Source organism: Conger conger, chromosome 10 (assembly GCF_963514075.1).
Source record: "Conger conger chromosome 10, fConCon1.1, whole genome shotgun sequence".
Lineage (NCBI taxonomy): Eukaryota > Metazoa > Chordata > Actinopteri > Anguilliformes > Congridae > Conger > Conger conger.
This window is the reverse complement of record NC_083769.1, coordinates 51127733-51145198: the sequence shown is the minus strand read 5'-3', so window position 1 is coordinate 51145198 and position 17466 is coordinate 51127733. Positions and strand designations below refer to the sequence as shown.

General features: G+C 46.3%; 1 protein-coding gene across 1 annotated transcript in view; it reads right to left on the bottom strand.

Moving 5' to 3' along the window:
- Positions 1 to 13323, bottom strand: part of LOC133139599 (dystroglycan 1-like) — a 23625-nt gene extending 10302 nt beyond the window's left edge. The window contains 2 exon segments of the mRNA XM_061259170.1: positions 13002 to 13083; positions 13305 to 13323. Of these exon segments, the coding sequence (XP_061115154.1) occupies positions 13002 to 13083; positions 13305 to 13323 (101 nt within the window).
- Between the last annotated feature and the right edge of the window lie 4143 nt (positions 13324 to 17466).

Here is a 17466-nt window from a genome sequence, read left to right as displayed (position 1 = left end):
CATTACATACATTAATGGCATTGGCAGACGCTCTTATCCAGAGCGACGTACAACAAAGTGCATACCCATAACCAGGATAAGTTGGCTGAAAGACCCTAGAGGTAAGTACAATTTCAACTGCTACCTGTACAACAAAGATAAGGACAAGGGCCTTTTGTTTTTTTTTGGGTTTTTTTTGAACAAACAAACAAGCAAACAAACAAACAGAGCAAAAGTCACCAAAGTTAACTATCAAAACACTGCTTACCTAGCCAACTAAAACCACTAAAGCACGAATGCTGAATTATCACAGGTAACATCATTCATTCATTCATTCATTCATTCATTATCCTAACCCGCTTATCCTGAACAGGGTCGCAGGGGGGCTGGAGCCTATCCCAGCATACATTGGGCGAAAGGCAGGAATACACCCTAGACAGGTCGCCAGTCCATCACAGGGCACACACACCATTCACTCACACACTCATACCTACGGGAAATTTAGACTCTCCAATCAGCCTAACCTGCATGTCTTTGGACTGTGGGAGGAAACCGGAGTACCCGGAGGAAACCCACGCAAACACGGGGAGAACATGCAAACTCCACACAGAGAGGCCCCGGCCGACCGGGATTCGAACCCAGGACCTCCTTGCTGTGAGGTAGCACTGCACCATCCGTGCCGCCCCAGGTAATATCACTAAAGCAATAATGCTGAATTATCACAGGTAACATCACTAAAGCACTAATGCTGAATTATCACAGGTAACATCACTAAAGCAATAATGCTGAATTATCACAGGTAACATCACTAAAGCACTAATGCTGAATTATCACAGGTAACATCACTAAAGCACTAATGCTGAATTATCACAGGTAACATCACTATTGCAGGTGGCTGAATTATCCAGTTAGCCTGTGCTAGTCAGCATTAGCCAGAATCAGTCAGTCAGTGCAAACCAGTTAGTCAGCATCAGTCACAGTCAGCGTTAGCCAGCATTAGCCAGCATCAGTGTTAGCCAGCATTAGCCAGCATTGGCCAACACTACCCGCACTAGCATTAGACAGCAGTAGCATTAGGCAGCAGTAGCAAACACTAACCAGAATTTGGCAGCAGTACGCAGAAAGAGCGAGCCCCAGCAAAGATCCGGCAGCAGCCATCTCTCTCACTTCATTGAATATGGCAGCGTTACCTTCAAGCACCTCGCCTTCAATTACGTTAATCACACCCAAGAGGTCGGGCCACTTTCAGCCATTTTCATTGTGACAGAGAGATCAGAAATTTGCACTTTAACTTTCAAACCAATTTATTTTCCAATTAGAAGTTAATTAGAGAATGCGGAGTCCAGGGTGCTGCTGTTCAATGAGACACAGATGTGCGAAAGACCAGGAAGCAGCTGCTAACCGCTACGCTAACACAGCACTGGGCACTCACCCACACAGGACACTTTGCAAATACAGGTTCTTTCCCCCAAAAAACTACTACTACAAATACAGCAGAGAGAGAGAGCAGCAAAAACACTGAGGTGATATCCCTCTCTTGCACGCAGGCACGCACGCACGCACGCACGCGTTGCAGCAATGAGAATGGTCCGAGTACAGATGGGTGGGTCCCAGTACAGGAGGGTGGGTCCCAGTACAGGAGGGTGGGTCCCAGTACAGGAGGGTGGGTCCCAGTACAGGAGGGTGGGTCCCAGTACAGGAGGGTGGGTCCCAGTACAGGAGGGTGGATCCCAGTACAGAAGGGGTACAGCCAATTCCACAGCAGAGCAGTCGGGTAACACATATTTTAGAGCAATCGCCCCTTTGACACATTTCTCACACTCATGTTTTAATTCTGCTGCTTATTGTCACAGGATGTTTTGTGGTCATTCAGGAAAAGTCATTCAGCTTTGAGAACACGTTAGAACATGTCCTTCATTACCACAAATTAACTACTGTCAACCCCGGCTCCTGGAGAAGGAGAGAGCATGTCCTGGGGAGGGAGAGAGGGAGTGTCCTGGCTGCAGAGGGACACACTGGGCATGTGCGGCAGAGGGACACATTGGGCATGTGCGGCAGAGGGACACACTGGGCATGTGCGGCAGAGGGACACACTGGGCATGTGCGGCAGAGGGACACACTGGGCATGTGCAGCAGAGGGACACACTGGGCATGTGCGGCAGCTGCCCCGGAACGTTCCAGACCTCCAGGAAACACTTTCCCTCGCCGATAACAGGCTGTCTGAATACATATTGTTTATATTGGCAGGAGGGGAGGCTTCCCTGGGCCACACCCACTCACTATAAACTCACTCAGCTCAGCCCCGCTGCATGCTGGGAAACCAGGTCAGCATCAGCCCAGAATCAACACACACGACAACAAAATATACCCACACACACACACACACACACACACACACACACACTCAATGATGTCCGTTTAACACGCTCAGTTTTGTTCAGTGTTATTGGATAAGAATCCATCCCCATAAAGCAGTGACCTTTAGTAAAATGCTCTTTATTCAGTAAATGCTCTTTATTCAGTAAACACACTGTATTTACTAAATGCGCTTTTACTAAATGCACTTGATTTCCTTGAAAAGCTCATTCTACAGCAGAGCTCAGCATGGCTGGGGCCTCAGTGACCTGCTGTTTCTGCCCAGAGACACAGACACGGCCTGACCAATAATACTGACACTGACCTACGCACACTTACACATACTGACACTGGCCTACGCACACTTACACATACTGACACTGGCCTACGCACACTTACACATACTGACACTGGCCTACGCACACTTACACATACTGACACTGACCTACACACACATACTGACACTGGCCTACGCACACTTACACATACTGACACTGACCTACACACACATACTGACACTGGCCTACGCACACTTACACATACTGACACTGACCTACACACACATACTGACACTGACCTACGCACACTTACACATACTGACACTGACCTACACACACATACTGACACTGGCCTACACACACATACACATACTGACACTGACCTACGCACACTTACACATACTGACACTGACCTACACACACTTACACATACTGACACTGACCTACACACACATACTGACACTGACCTACGCACACTTACACATACTGACACTGACCTACACACACATACTGACACTGACCTACACACACTTACACATACTGACACTGACCTACACACACATACTGACACTGACCTACACACACTTACACATACTGACACTGACCTACGCACACTTACACATATTGACACTGACCTACACACACATACTGACACTGACCTACGCACACTTACACATACTGACACTGACCTACGCACACTTACACATACTGACACTGACCTACGCACACATACTGACACTGACCTACGCACACTTACACATACTGACACTGACCTACACACACATACTGACACTGGCCTACGCACACTTACACATACTGACACTGACCTACACACACATACTGACACTGGCCTACGCACACTTACACATACTGACACTGGCCTACACACACATACTGACACTGGCCTACGCACACTTACACATACTGACACTGGTCTACGCACACTTACACATACTGACACTGACCTACGCACACTTACACATACTGACACTGACCTACACACACTTACACATACTGACACTGACCTACGCACACTTACACATACTGACACTGACCTACGCACACATACTGACACTGACCTACTGACACTGACCTACACACATACTGACACAGACCTACACACACATACTGACACTGACCTACACACACATTCTTACACTGACCTACACACACATACTGACACTGACCTACGCACACATACTGACACTGACCTTCGCACACATACTGACACAGACCTACACACACATACTGACACTGACCTACACACACATACTGACACAGACCTACACACACATACTGACACTGACCTACACACACATACTGACACAGACCTACACACACACATACTGACACTGACCTACACACACAGCTTAGAGGTGACACTCTCGCTCTCAATCGCACACTCAATCGAGGGAGAGACAAAGTGCTGCCTCAACTTTAACAGTGTTCAGGACCGGTAAAAAATGGATGTGTTCTGGGCACGGCCTCATTAATCACCAGCATAATCACAGTCACCTCGAACTGAGCAAACGTGTTACAGTAAAGATCAGTGTGTGGGCAGTGTGTAAACGTGTTACAGTAAAGATCAGTGTGTGGGCAGTGTGTAAACGTGTTACAGTAAAGATCAGTGTGTGGGCAGTGTGTAAACGTGTTACAGTAAAGATCAGTGTGTGGGCAGTGTGTAAACGTGTTACAGTAAAGATCAGTGTGTGGGCAGTGTGTAAACGTGTTACAGTAAAGATCAGTGTGTGGGCAGTGTGTAAACGTGTTACAGTAAAGATCAGTGTGTGGGCAGTGTGTAAACGTGTTACAGTAAAGATCAGTGTGTGGGCAGTGTGTAAACGTGTTACAGTAAAGATCAGTGTGTGGGCAGTGTGTAAACGTGTTACAGTAAAGATCAGTGTGTGGGCAGTGTGTAAACGTGTTACAGTAAAGATCAGTGTGTGGGCAGTGTGTAAACGTGTTACAGTAAAGATCAGTGTGTGGGCAGTGTGTAAACGTGTTACAGTAAAGATCAGTGTGTGGGCAGTGTGTAAACGTGTTACAGTAAAGATCAGTGTGTGGGCAGTGTGTAAACGTGTTACAGTAAAGATCAGTGTGTAAACGTGTTACAGTAAAGATCAGTGTGTGGGCAGTGTGTAAACGTGTTACAGTAAAGATCAGTGTGTGGGCAGTGTGTAAACGTGTTACAGTAAAGATCAGTGTGTAAACGTGTTACAGTAAAGATCAGTGTGTGGGCAGTGTGTAAACGTGTTACAGTAAAGATCTGTGTGTGGGCAGTGTGTAAACGTGTTACAGTAAAGATCAGTGTGTGGGCAGTGTGTAAACGTGTTACAGTAAAGATCAGTGTGTGGGCAGTGTGTAAACGTGTTACAGTAAAGATCAGTGTGTAAACGTGTTACAGTAAAGATCAGTGTGTAAACGTGTTACAGTAAAGATCAGTGTCTAAACGTGTTACAGCAAAGATCAGTGTGTGGGCAGTGTGTAAACGTGTTACAGTAAAGATCAGTGTGTGGGCAGTGTGTAAACGTGTTACAGTAAAGATCAGTGTGTGGGCAGTGTGTAAACGTGTTACAGTAAAGATCAGTGTGTAAACGTTTACAGCAAAGATCAGTGTGTGGGCAGTGTCTAAACGTGTTACAGTAAAGATCAGTGTGTGAACGTGTTATAGTAAAGATCAGTGTGTGAGCAGTGTGTGAACGTGTTACAGTAAAGATCAGTGTGTGAACGTGTTACAGTAAAGATCAGTGTGTGAACGTGTTACAGTAAAGACCAGTGTGTGAGCAGTGTGTGAACATGTTACAGTAAAGATCAGTGTTTGAACATGTTACAGTAAAGATTGTGTAAAGATTACAGTGGGCATTACACAGAGTGAGGGTTTATGGATGAGGGTCTTTTTAAACAAATGCTAATTAGTCAGCTTCTCCAATGAAATACTAATGAGTGATGGTCCTTGTAAATAAATGCTAATTAGTAAGGGTCTTTTTAAATAAATGCTAATTAGTCAGGTTTTTCTTTAAATGCCAATTAGTGAGAATATTCAATTTTTTTTTTTTTTTTTTTAAACACTTTCGGCAGTAACATGTTTTTAGGTTGGTAGTGTTTCTGGACAGAGACATGCATTTTAATCATTGCTTATTTCCGTATGAATTTATAATCCAAATTATGATGACAGCCCAGGCCTATATCCCAGCACACTGAGAAGAGCCTCTGTGTGTGTGTGCGTGTGCGTGTGCGTGTGCGTGTGCGTGTGTGTGTACAGCATGCGTGTACGTACAGTGTGTGCGTGTGCGTGTGTGTGTGTACAGCATGCGTGTACGTACAGTGTGTGAGTGTGTGTGTGTGTGTGCGTGTGCGTGTACAGCATGCGTGTACGTACAGTGTGTGTGTGTGTGTGTGTGTGTGTGTGTGTGTGTGTGTGAGTGTGTGTGTGAGTGTGTGTGTGAGTGTGTGAGTGAGTGTGTGAGTGAGTGTGTGAGTGAGTGTGTGAGTGAGTGTGTGTGAGTGTGTGCGTAAGTACAGGGCGGCCTGTTGCGTAGTGGTTAAGGTAAATGACTGGGACACGCAAGGTCCGTGGTTTGATCCCCGGCGTAGCCACAATAAGATCTGCACAGCCGTTGGGTCCTTCAGCAAGGCCCTTAACCCTGCATTGCTCCAGGGGAGGATTGTCTCCTGCTTAGTCTAATCAACTGTACGTCGCTCTGGATAAAAGCATCTGCCAAAGTTATAGGTAGATTTAAAATTCATAAAAATGGGCACATCTGATTACATCAGGCCTGATCTCCTCCAGGAGACAGCGGTTACACGACTGAATGCTGTTAAGGACCCCCCAGGCTGGAGGAGGCACAGCAACATCCTAACAAGCCGCAGCGAGTCCAACCCAGGGAGCACATCTACAGCCTCCCTCACCCCTGCCCTGGACTGCATTCTCAAAACAACACAATCAATAGAAACGTACAATGTACACAGCAGCCTACGGCAATACTGCCTCTCACTCACATTAACACAGGGGCTGGAGGTGTGAGTTAGCTGTCTCACTCACATTAACACAGGGGCTGGGGTGTGTGAGTTAGCTGTCTCACTCACATTAACACAGGGTGTGTGAGTTAGCTGTCTCACTCACATTAACACAGGGGCTGGAGGTGTGAGTTAGCAGTCTCACTCACATTAACACAGGGGCTGGGGTGTGTGAGTTAGCTGTCTCACTCACATTAACACAGGGTGTGTGAGTTAGCTGTCTCACTCACATTAACACAGGGTGTGTGAGTTAGCTGTCTCACTCACATTAACACAGGGGCTGGAGGTGTGAGTTAGCTGTCTCACTCACATTAACACAGGGTGTGTGAGTTAGCTGTCTCACTCACATTAACACAGGGGCTGGGGTGTGTGAGTTAGCTGTCTCACTCACATTAACACAGGGGCTGGGGTGTGTGAGTTAGCTGTCTCACTCACATTAACACAGGGGCTGGGGTGTGTGAGTTAGCTGTCTCACTCACATTAACACAGGGGCTGGAGGTGTGAGTTAGCTGTCTCACTCACATTAACACAGGGTGTGAGTTAGCTGTCTCACTCACATTAACACAGGGTGTGTGAGTTAGCTGTCTCACTCACATTAACACAGGGGGCTGGAGGTGTGAGTTAGCTGTCTCACTCACATTAACACAGGGTGTGTGAGTTAGCTGTCTCACTCACATTAACACAGGGTGTGTGAGTTAGCTGTCTCACTCACATTAACACAGGGGCTGGGGTGTGTGAGTTAGCTGTCTCACTCACATTAACACAGGGGCTGGGGTGTGTGAGTTAGCTGTCTCACTCACATTAACACAGGGTGTGTGAGTTAGCTGTCTCACTCACATTAACACAGGGTGTGTGAGTTAGCTGTCTCACTCACATTAACACAGGGTGTGTGAGTTAGCTGTCTCACTCACATTAACACAGGGTGTGTGAGTTAGCCGTCTCACTCACATTAACACAGGGTGTGTGAGTTAGCTGTCTCACTCACATTAACACAGGGTGTGTGAGTTAGCCGTCTCACTCACATTAACACAGGGTGTGTGAGTTAGCTGTCTCACTCACATTAACACAGGGGCTGGGGTGTGTGAGTTAGCTGTCTCACTCACATTAACACAGGGTGTGTGAGTTAGCTGTCTCACTCACATTAACACAGGGGCTGTGGTGTGAGTTAGCTGTCTCACTCACATTAACACAGGGTGTGTGAGTTAGCTGTCTCACTCACATTAACACAGGGGCTGGGGTGTGTGAGTTAGCTGTCTCACTCACATTAACACAGGGGCTGTGGGTGTGTGAGTTAGCTGTCTCACTCACATTAACACAGGGTGTGTGAGTTAGCTGTCTCACTCACATTAACACAGGAGGTGTGAGTTAGCTGTCTCACTCACATTAACACAGGGGGCTGGAGGTGTGAGTTAGCTGTCTCACTCACATTAACACAGGGTGTGTGAGTTAGCTGTCTCACTCACATTAACACAGGGTGTGTGAGTTAGCTGTCTCACTCACATTAACACAGGGTGTGTGAGTTAGCCGTCTCACTCACATTAACACAGGGTGTGTGAGTTAGCTGTCTCACTCACATTAACACCGGGGCTGGAGGTGTGAGTTAGCCAGCCAACTACCTCAGCCTGCAGCCTCACACTGAAAGTGGAATCACAACGATAATTCTTCCTGGCAGAACAGCTCTGGCTCCTTGCATGTACAGCATGTTTGAGATCTCCCCACAGATTTTCTATAATATTCAAGTCTGGGGACTGTGGTGGCCATTCCAAAACCTTCATTCGTCTTTCCTGGATGTGCATCATGGTTGAGTTTGAGGTATGCTTTGGATCTTTGTCTTGCTGGAATACCCAACCTCTCTTCAAATTCAATGTCTGAACTGACCTTGGAACATTAGTCTCTAGAATTTCTTGATATTTGGTGGAATCCCTTCTTCCTTCCACTCACACAATATTTCCTGTGCCCCCATGATGGATCCACCTCCATGCTTCACAATTGGCAAGGTGTTCTTTTCTACAAAGGCTTCACCCTTTATCTCCAAACACACCTTCTTTGGTGGTGACCAGAAAGTTCTTCCGGCAACTCTGCCATGTAGGTCTTTGTTGCTTAAATTATGCTGCATTGTTGTCCTGTAAACAGCTAGACCTGTCTGTTACTCTTGTTTTGCAGGTCTTTTGCAGTGATGTGTGGTTAAATGAGCATTTATCGACAGGTCTGGAGCCATTCTCTGAAATATGATATGGTATGATAGCCTATATGAAGTTAACAAATTTACACAAGCCTATTAAATATTTTTACAGCCCATGCTGCACTGCTATTGGCTCATTTTTGCACCACCACGGGAACGTGCACCAGCACTTTGACGGGAACGTGCACCAGCACTTTGACAGGTACGTGCACAGCCCTTAATTAACAAAGCCCATCTTCACTTAGCAAGTTGAGGACCACCTTTGTAGCACCGGTGAAGCCAGGTTGCACAAATAAACCCTGGGTGTGTTCATCTCCCTTCAGAGCATACCGCCGCTGCTTTCCTGGGTCTGAATTGGTAGCTGATATTAGGAGTGAGGAGCCCAGCACAACCTGCGGCTCTCCAGGACCAGGAGTGAGGACCCCAGCACACCCTGTGGCTCTCCAGGACCAGGAGTGAGGACCCCAGTACACCCTGCGGCTCTCCAGGACCAGGAGTGAGGACCCCAGCACACCCTGCGGCTCTCCAGGACCAGGAGTGAGGACCCCAGCACACCCTGCGGCTCTCCAGGACCAGGAGTGAGGACCCCAGCACACCCTGCGGCTCTCCAGGACCAGGAGTGAGGACCCCAGCACACCCTGCGGCTCTCCAGGACCAGGAGTGAGGACCACTGGTCTAAATAGTTTAAAATGTTTCGTAAGCAAATGGCCAAATAATCCCATATATCTGTGGTACTGACTTTCAGACGAGTCAATTTATTGGTAATGTATTGTTCAAGAAAGTTCATATGGGAATCGGCGAATATTTTCAACTAACCAGGATTGTAGTTGCGCTCTAGTGGAATAAAGTAGAACAGAAAATTACCTTTGCAGATTCATGTTCATTTTGAGGCCGTTTAACATTCGAATATATAACCACGAATCAGATTTTTTCCCCCAGAAATAAGCTCGAATTCCATTTCTGGGCCAAGGTGACACAGCCTATAGCCTACACACATCTTATATTTGCATTCATTGATTTATTCATTTACAGATACGGTATGTCTGACCGGAGGGGGTCTTGGGCAGCAGAAATTATTTACACATCACCATTTTTAAATGAATGGGTTTCACTTGCATTTGAAAAAATAATAATCGTCCTCATCATTTCCAACGTCACGGTACAGAGGGGTCAATTCGCAGGGCAAATTATCAAGTCTCCAGCCATATCGTAATCTTAACTACATTTCTGCGTCATGACGAATTATGGATTTTAGGTTTTCAAAAAATAAGATCATAAACGGCAAGAATGATCGCTAGGCTACAGAAACAACCACAATCTGCAACTGAGGTTTTGCGCTTCCACTCAGCGTCGATAAAACAAAACATAAATAAGAATGCAAATGTTAAACTAATAACAACCACCTTCCATCCAGGCATGTTATAGGCTATGAAAGTGCGAACTGAAACATGAGTCAAATGACAAATGAGTCTCACAAGAAATGTGCCATGATTCAATCACGTCAAAAACGAGAGTTTGTGCCCGTACACCGTTATACCGACTTACAGAAGGGACCAACACAAGGGGCTCCAAATGTCTTTCCTCTTTGGAGCGAAAGTCCACTTTCAGTTGCGCAAAACAGCATCTAAACAAAGTCTACATAATCACTGCAAATATTTACAGCATGAATAAGCTCACAGCTGTTTTCGACTAATCTGCTTTCTCTCGCCACTGAGTCTGTCGATCATTTTTGTAGCTATCCAAATCCATTCATTCCAGGGCCGTCAGTCCCGCGTATTCGGCTAAACGTGCCTTATATCAGAAATTCCAGAGACAGAAATATGAATCATTAAGGAATAATCTCTCAGTTGGATTTCCCCTCTTTGATAACAGAAGTTTCCTACTTGGCGGAAACGCCGTAGTGTAGTTTATATGTTGTAAAGTGCTTCCCACAGACATGCACAGGCCTACCCATTCGGTTATGGTTCATTAATCAGGCTAGCTGTGGATTATGTGTCCGGACAAAGCCCTTAGTCACAAGTGGAATCCGGTTAAAGTCTCATGTAGTGCCCCCAGTGAATGCGGCACAACGAGAGCAGGTCAGAACCTGTCTGTTCAGGCGGCTACACTGCAGTGGCATCGCTTCACGGTCGCCGGCAAAACGTGATAACCCACTATAACTATAGTTAGTATTTAAAAACAATCTAACTGCCTGGTGAAATTATTGTCTAATTTGAGCATCGGGGATGGCTCTGGAGGAGCACCGTAAAATGGGGGAGTTTTATTCTCCATGGGAAACCGGAGTCTGAGAAACGGCGGTAGTAGCCTACCACGGGCGAGGCGCACATCAAAATTAACGCCGAAAAAAATGTTCGGATTTAACGTCACCTTCGGGGGATGGAGAGAAAACGTTTGCGTTAGCAGTTAGTTAAGAATAGCGAACGGCCAAACTGGTTTCTCGTGTCAGTTCACAAACAGAGTCATTAGAAATTAAATCAATCTTAAACGCTGCTAATCGTGTATTGACGGACGGTTCTTCATTCGCCTTTATTAACACACTTGTTTCCTGTGTAAGGCTGTTTGCAGGTAGCCTAACTAAATGTCTTGGACATTCCAAATGCTCGTAACTTTCCAGCTGACACGCAACGTTATTAAAATGCTCAACACATGCCCGGGACATAAAATGTTTATGGAGATATAATTGTCCTACGAAGAGAGCCATGCAGCTGACGCTTTAAGTTAACGTTGCATTCAAAGCCGAGGTCACCCTGGAAAATGGGGCGATGCTCCACGCAAAATGGTTCGCTGTAAAATATTAACAATTACATAAAAATATTAGCTACATAACGCGCATACTTTGTTCAAAAGTGCCCGGTAACATTACAATCACATCCAAAACAGCAACATTCTGTCTGAAAGTCGAACAGTAGCCTACCTGTGGCTACATCCAGCCGATAGACCTGGTTGACACATTACACCGCGAGCATCGGCTGCTTGTCAAAGCTATAAATCCACAAAGTGGCTCTTTTAACGACAGATATGCGACTAGTCAGCAATGCATGAATCCGGGATAAGACCAGCATGGACAGCCGCTAACCGATTACAGAACTCACCAGCTAACGTTAGCCAAACCCTAACGTAACGTTAGTGGGGCCTTATACGGCCTTTATCCACTTGCTGTAAATAATATAGATTTTTATCAAGTGTGTTTTTACTAGGATATCTAGACCGCTGTCGACGTAACTAGCAAGCTACAATACATATTTTGGTTTTGTCTAAAAAAAATAAAAACAAGTCCCAGAGCTAACCGAAAGGATTTTGCTGGAATGCAACACTGCTGTTAGCTAGCTAGATACATCGTCCAGATACACCTGTTCCTGCGAATGGGGAAAAGCTATAGCCTAGCCTACACACATCCATCCTTGCATTGTTTACGTGCACCGGATTTACATCGTGTTTATATGCTACACATACTCAATTTCAGCACCTTTATGTGCCTTGCTAGGTGTTAAGCGCCTTTATTTTTTACCCAAATGGTGAAGCTCAAATCTGCTAGTTTAGCATCCTCTTCACTGCCAGTGTCGAATTAGCCGTGTTATTGCAGCAGGGCTCGACCGGCCGAACAGTGAACCCACTTCAGCAAACATGGGGATAGAAAAACCCCCAAAAAACAATTTTAGAAATAAGACAATTTTACTGACCGTTCAAGTGCACACTTTCAGACCCCCCAGTTGATCCCCGGTGCCATCGCCGTAGATGTGTGGAGCACAGTCAAGGGTAAAGACAATTTTAACCCCTTCCTTTATCCTTGACCCCCATTACATCGATCCGTCGGCTGAATCAGTCCCGGCGGTGCTGCCACCGAGTACCAACAGCTCCCCAAATAAATTCTGGAGCCAGAGGCGAGAGAGAAATCAGAGTTTCACTAACCGAAAGCAGCAGTAGATCTTAGACCCACTTTTCCGGTCTTATGACTGAAACGCAGAACATTAAATGTAGGCTAAATTGAAATGTAGCCCGATAGGGTCAATTATATAGGCTAAAGACTAAATTGTTGAAAGATAAACAACTTCGCCGAGCTAATGGACAGTTCTGAGGGGCAGCTGTGGTGTAAACGGCGTCTCCCCCGTCCGAAATGCCTGCTAGGTGAGTGTACTTCCGCGGGTGCTCCAGCGCGCACTGTGAGGTGTAGATGCCCGGCCGCATCTCACCGGGGCTCCGCCTGCGAAGCTCCTCCCAGCGCTGCGGTGCTGCCCTGTCCCGTTCTCCGCTCGCCCTGGCCCTCCTCCCGCCCTGACACAAACAGGTTATTTGACACCCGGGGATGATGCGGCCAACATAAACTGGCTTTCTTCTGACACCAAAAGTGCATAACTTATCTGTAGCCTGGATGCCATCAATAGAATTGGGTCGAACGGAAGAGCACCCTTAAAGACCATGAGATTGTCTTACACACACGGACATACACACACACACACTCACAGACATGCATGCACACATACACACACACACACCGCCTTTGGGGACCGCCATGTCTCTTTAGCCCTTGTTTTCACTGCATGAGTTGCCATGATGATTATTCATGGTGGTCAGAGTTCAGGTGCAGTGGTGCTACCTTAACGCAGCTGGGGGGTGGGTCTGGTCTCTACTTATTTCAGTCACACATTCTCTTCAAATCTGGCTTAAAGGGTGGAATTAATGAAGTTTAAGAAAAGCGAGATGCTTGAACATTCACTTTCAGAAGTCGTACCGCGCCCCGATCTCACAGGCATGCCGCGGAGGTTAGAATGTGTGACCCTCAGGACCGCTAACGGCCACACTGAGTCAGGACCTCAGCTGACACCTCCTACAACACTGCATCCCCATCAGTTTGGTATTGAGGCAAGAGTTCCCCTTACTGGCCCACCTACACCTCTGCAACAGATCACACCCAAGGACAAACACAGCCCCACTCTGTTTAGCTTCAGTAGCCATGAGAATGGTACAGGGTGGCCTGGCTGCTTAGCTTCAGCAGTTAGCCATGAGAAGGGTACAGGGTGGTGTGGCTGCTTAGCTTCAGCAGTTAGCCATGAGAAGGGTACAGGGTGGTGTGGCTGCTTAGCTTCAGCAGTTAGCCATGAGAAGGCTACAGGGTGGTGTGGCTGCTTAGCTTCAGAGTTTTACTGTGATAGAGACAGGGTGAGGGAGCAAGAGGGACAGGAACAGGGCTGTCTGTCAGAGGAGGGTCTCTAAGAACAGAAACACGCTCCTTTCACAGGGAAAACCAGCGCTTTGTGGCTCGTCTGGTGAGGGAGGCAGGGTGACGGGGATATGGAGATGAACACAGGGAGACAAAGCAGCAGAGCTTGTGGATCTTGCTTTTTTTTTTAAAGAAACATTTATTTAATTTAATGCTTTCTCATTATGACTGTTCAACCGTGACAAACAATTATTATTCTACTGTATATATTATACTTATTTACACCAATCTTAGCAAAAACACATCCAGCAATAAGTTCCAGCATTCCTGCAAAAATGAGTGTGGAACCTAACAAGCCCATGTGAAAACAGCCCTTAATCACGGGGTCTGTCTCGCAACATGTCAGGCAGAAATAGTTTTTAGTTTTAATCAGCATAATCTGCAGTGAGTGTGATGAGTCTGTGTTGTGAGTTTTGATGACAGGCAGAATGGGTTCTAATGTGGGAGAGACAGACAGACTGACTGACAGACAGAGAGACAGACAGACTGACTGACAGACAGAGAGACAGACAGACTGACAGGCCTGCTTCAGAGCCCAGGGCTCGGTGAGCACCATCAGCCCATCTCCAGAATAATAATAATAATAATAATAATAATAATGTTTATCCATCCATCCATCCATCCATTATCTTAACCTGCTTATCCTGAACAGGGTCACAGGGGGGCTGGAGCCTATCCCAGCATACATTGGGTGAAAGGCAGGAATACACCCTGGACAGGTCGCCAGTCCATCACAGGGCACACACACCATTCACTCACACACTCATACCTATGGGCAATTTAGACTCTCCAATCAGCCTAACCTACATGTCTTTGGACTGTGGGAGGAAACCGGAGTACCCGGAGGAAACCCACGCGAACATGGGGAGAACATGCAAACTCTGCATAGAGAGGCCCCGGCCGACGGGGATTCAAACCCTCCTTGCTGTGAGGCGGCAGTGCTCACCATCCGCGCCACCTATTATTATAATAATAATAATAATAATAATAATAATAATAATAATGTATATTCAGCTAACAATTGTTTCCAAAGCAATAAGTAATAAGTGCTGCTCTTATATACATCGGGATTGTACAACAACAGACCCAGTAGTGAGACTAAGGTGTAGCTTTCAGTTTAAAGTCTGTTGTAAGTTTGGCAGGTCAAACAGGCAGGGTTCAATAGCCAGCAAACGGAATCAGCAAGGAATAGGCAGTTTGTGAGTAAGTGTCCAGGCAGAGGGTCAATACACCAGCAAACAGAGACATCAAGGATAATCGAAAAATGAAGTTGTGGTCACAGGTGAAGGGTCAATAACGAGCGGATACAGCAAACAAACAAAAACAGAATCCAAAGACAGAAGTCAATAAGCCAAAACGGGGTCAATAAACAGTGGTTCAAAACAAGACAGACGGAATAAGCTGAAGGTGATAGTCAAAAACAAAACAGGAGATTATGGTTGGGACACATAACAATCTGGCGACGTACTAGACAAACAAAGGGGTTTATATAACGCGGGTAACAAGAGGGAATGGCAATCAGGTGTGGGAAACAATCAGGAAGTGAAACACAGTTTAAACGAATGACAGGGAATGAATGAACTGACAGACTGACTATGGTGTGCACAGAGGGTAACAAAACACGGAAATGCTGAGTACTGAGACAAAGACAAGACAACAAAAAACACAGAACCTGACACTCTAATTGTTTGGGTGCTTTGTTTCTTTAGTGCCAGTTGACTGTATGAAAGTCGAATAAAGACATTTGGCCAGTTTACAAAAGATCTACAGATCTAGACCGCTAATTACACTCTCTACTTCAAAATGACAACATTCTGCATGAATATTTACTGTATATCACTAATGGATATTAATCTAATATTTAAAAAAATTTTTTTACTAGTGCTATTTGGCAAGAACCAAATCAAATATTTGACGCCCAGCTTGACAGACATGATGGTTGCTATGGCAACAGACAGACGGACAGACAGAGTGTTCCCTTGACAGACAGGCTGCCGGAGGGTTCTCTCATCTGCATATGCACACCCCACACACACGCACACACACACACACACACTCACCCACACACACACACACTCATGCACACACCCCACACACACACACACACAGACACGCACACACCCCCGCATACATACACACATACACACATAACACACACACACAAACACCCGCACAGATAGACACTCACACAGACACACACACCCCACGTCCTGACTGGTTCCCTAACCGGGCATGAAGAACCCTTCAGGCCAAATGGCTTGCAGTCATAACAGAGGTGAGACGTGCTTGAATGAGTCTAGTCTTGATCATTAGCCACATGCAGAACCACCATGTCCTTACCCTCACTGTCACCCTCCTCTTCCTCTCCAACCGCCTTCCTCCTCCTCCTCTCTAATTATTCTCCTGAATAAACGTGCGGTTTCACCCAGCCCAGAATTACAGCAAACGAGTGTGCCTGTGTGCTGCTGGGAGCCTGTGATTCACACTGCAAACACTGCCTGGCCTCTTCTTCCTCTTTCACACCTTTTATATGTGATGAATGGATTCGGTTTTCATATAAATATATAAATATATATGCGTCAAACTGAGCTGTTAAAGCTCAGTTTGGTTTCATTGGCCTCGGGCACGAAGCGAGAGAGGACCGCTTCAGAGTCCAGACTGTTCCACTCCACAGAAGTCTGAGGAGGGATCGCTGTTTAATGCACACACATGCCCTGCGACTCACTGATCCTTCCACTGCCAAGCTGACCTCCTTCCTCCACCCTCCACTCTCTCTCCCTCTCTCTCCCTCTCTCCCTCCACTCTCTCTCCCTCTCTGTGTTCCTCTCTCTCCTCTTGCTCCCTCTCTCTCTTTCCTTCTGTTTGTATTCTGACTCTTCCTCAGTTAGCCTCATTATAACAGCACACAGAGAACCCCACAGTTACTGAAATGGCTCACTGGGGAATTTGCTCATTTAACAATCACTAACGGAACATCAATAGGACATTGCGGTTATTTTATATTTAACGTCTTTTTTTATTTGTTCTTTATGGCTCACTGAGATTAAAATCTCTTTTAGAAGAGAGGCAGCAGTCATACAGACATGAGTTAATAAATAAAAGTGAAATGTCACACAACAGAAGCAATGACTCAAATAAACAGAGGGATTTCACTCCTCCGTTCCAGTGCTGCAGGCCCAGGGTCTGAACTCATCTCAGAAAAGAGATGGTGGAGATCGAGTTTGTTCTGCACAAGAGGCCAAAGCCTGTTTATGACGCTCACTTCCTGGTGTTGTTGAGGCGTTGCTCACGCGCGACACTGCGACTGGGGCCAGGACCGGCGTGTCAGCCCCGCTCAGTGCCAGCCAACGGTAACCATACGGTAAAGTTACCAAGTCAATCATTCCCACAAGACAGTTTAGTCCCAATTGCTGCTTTTGCTAATGTCTCCCCATGTG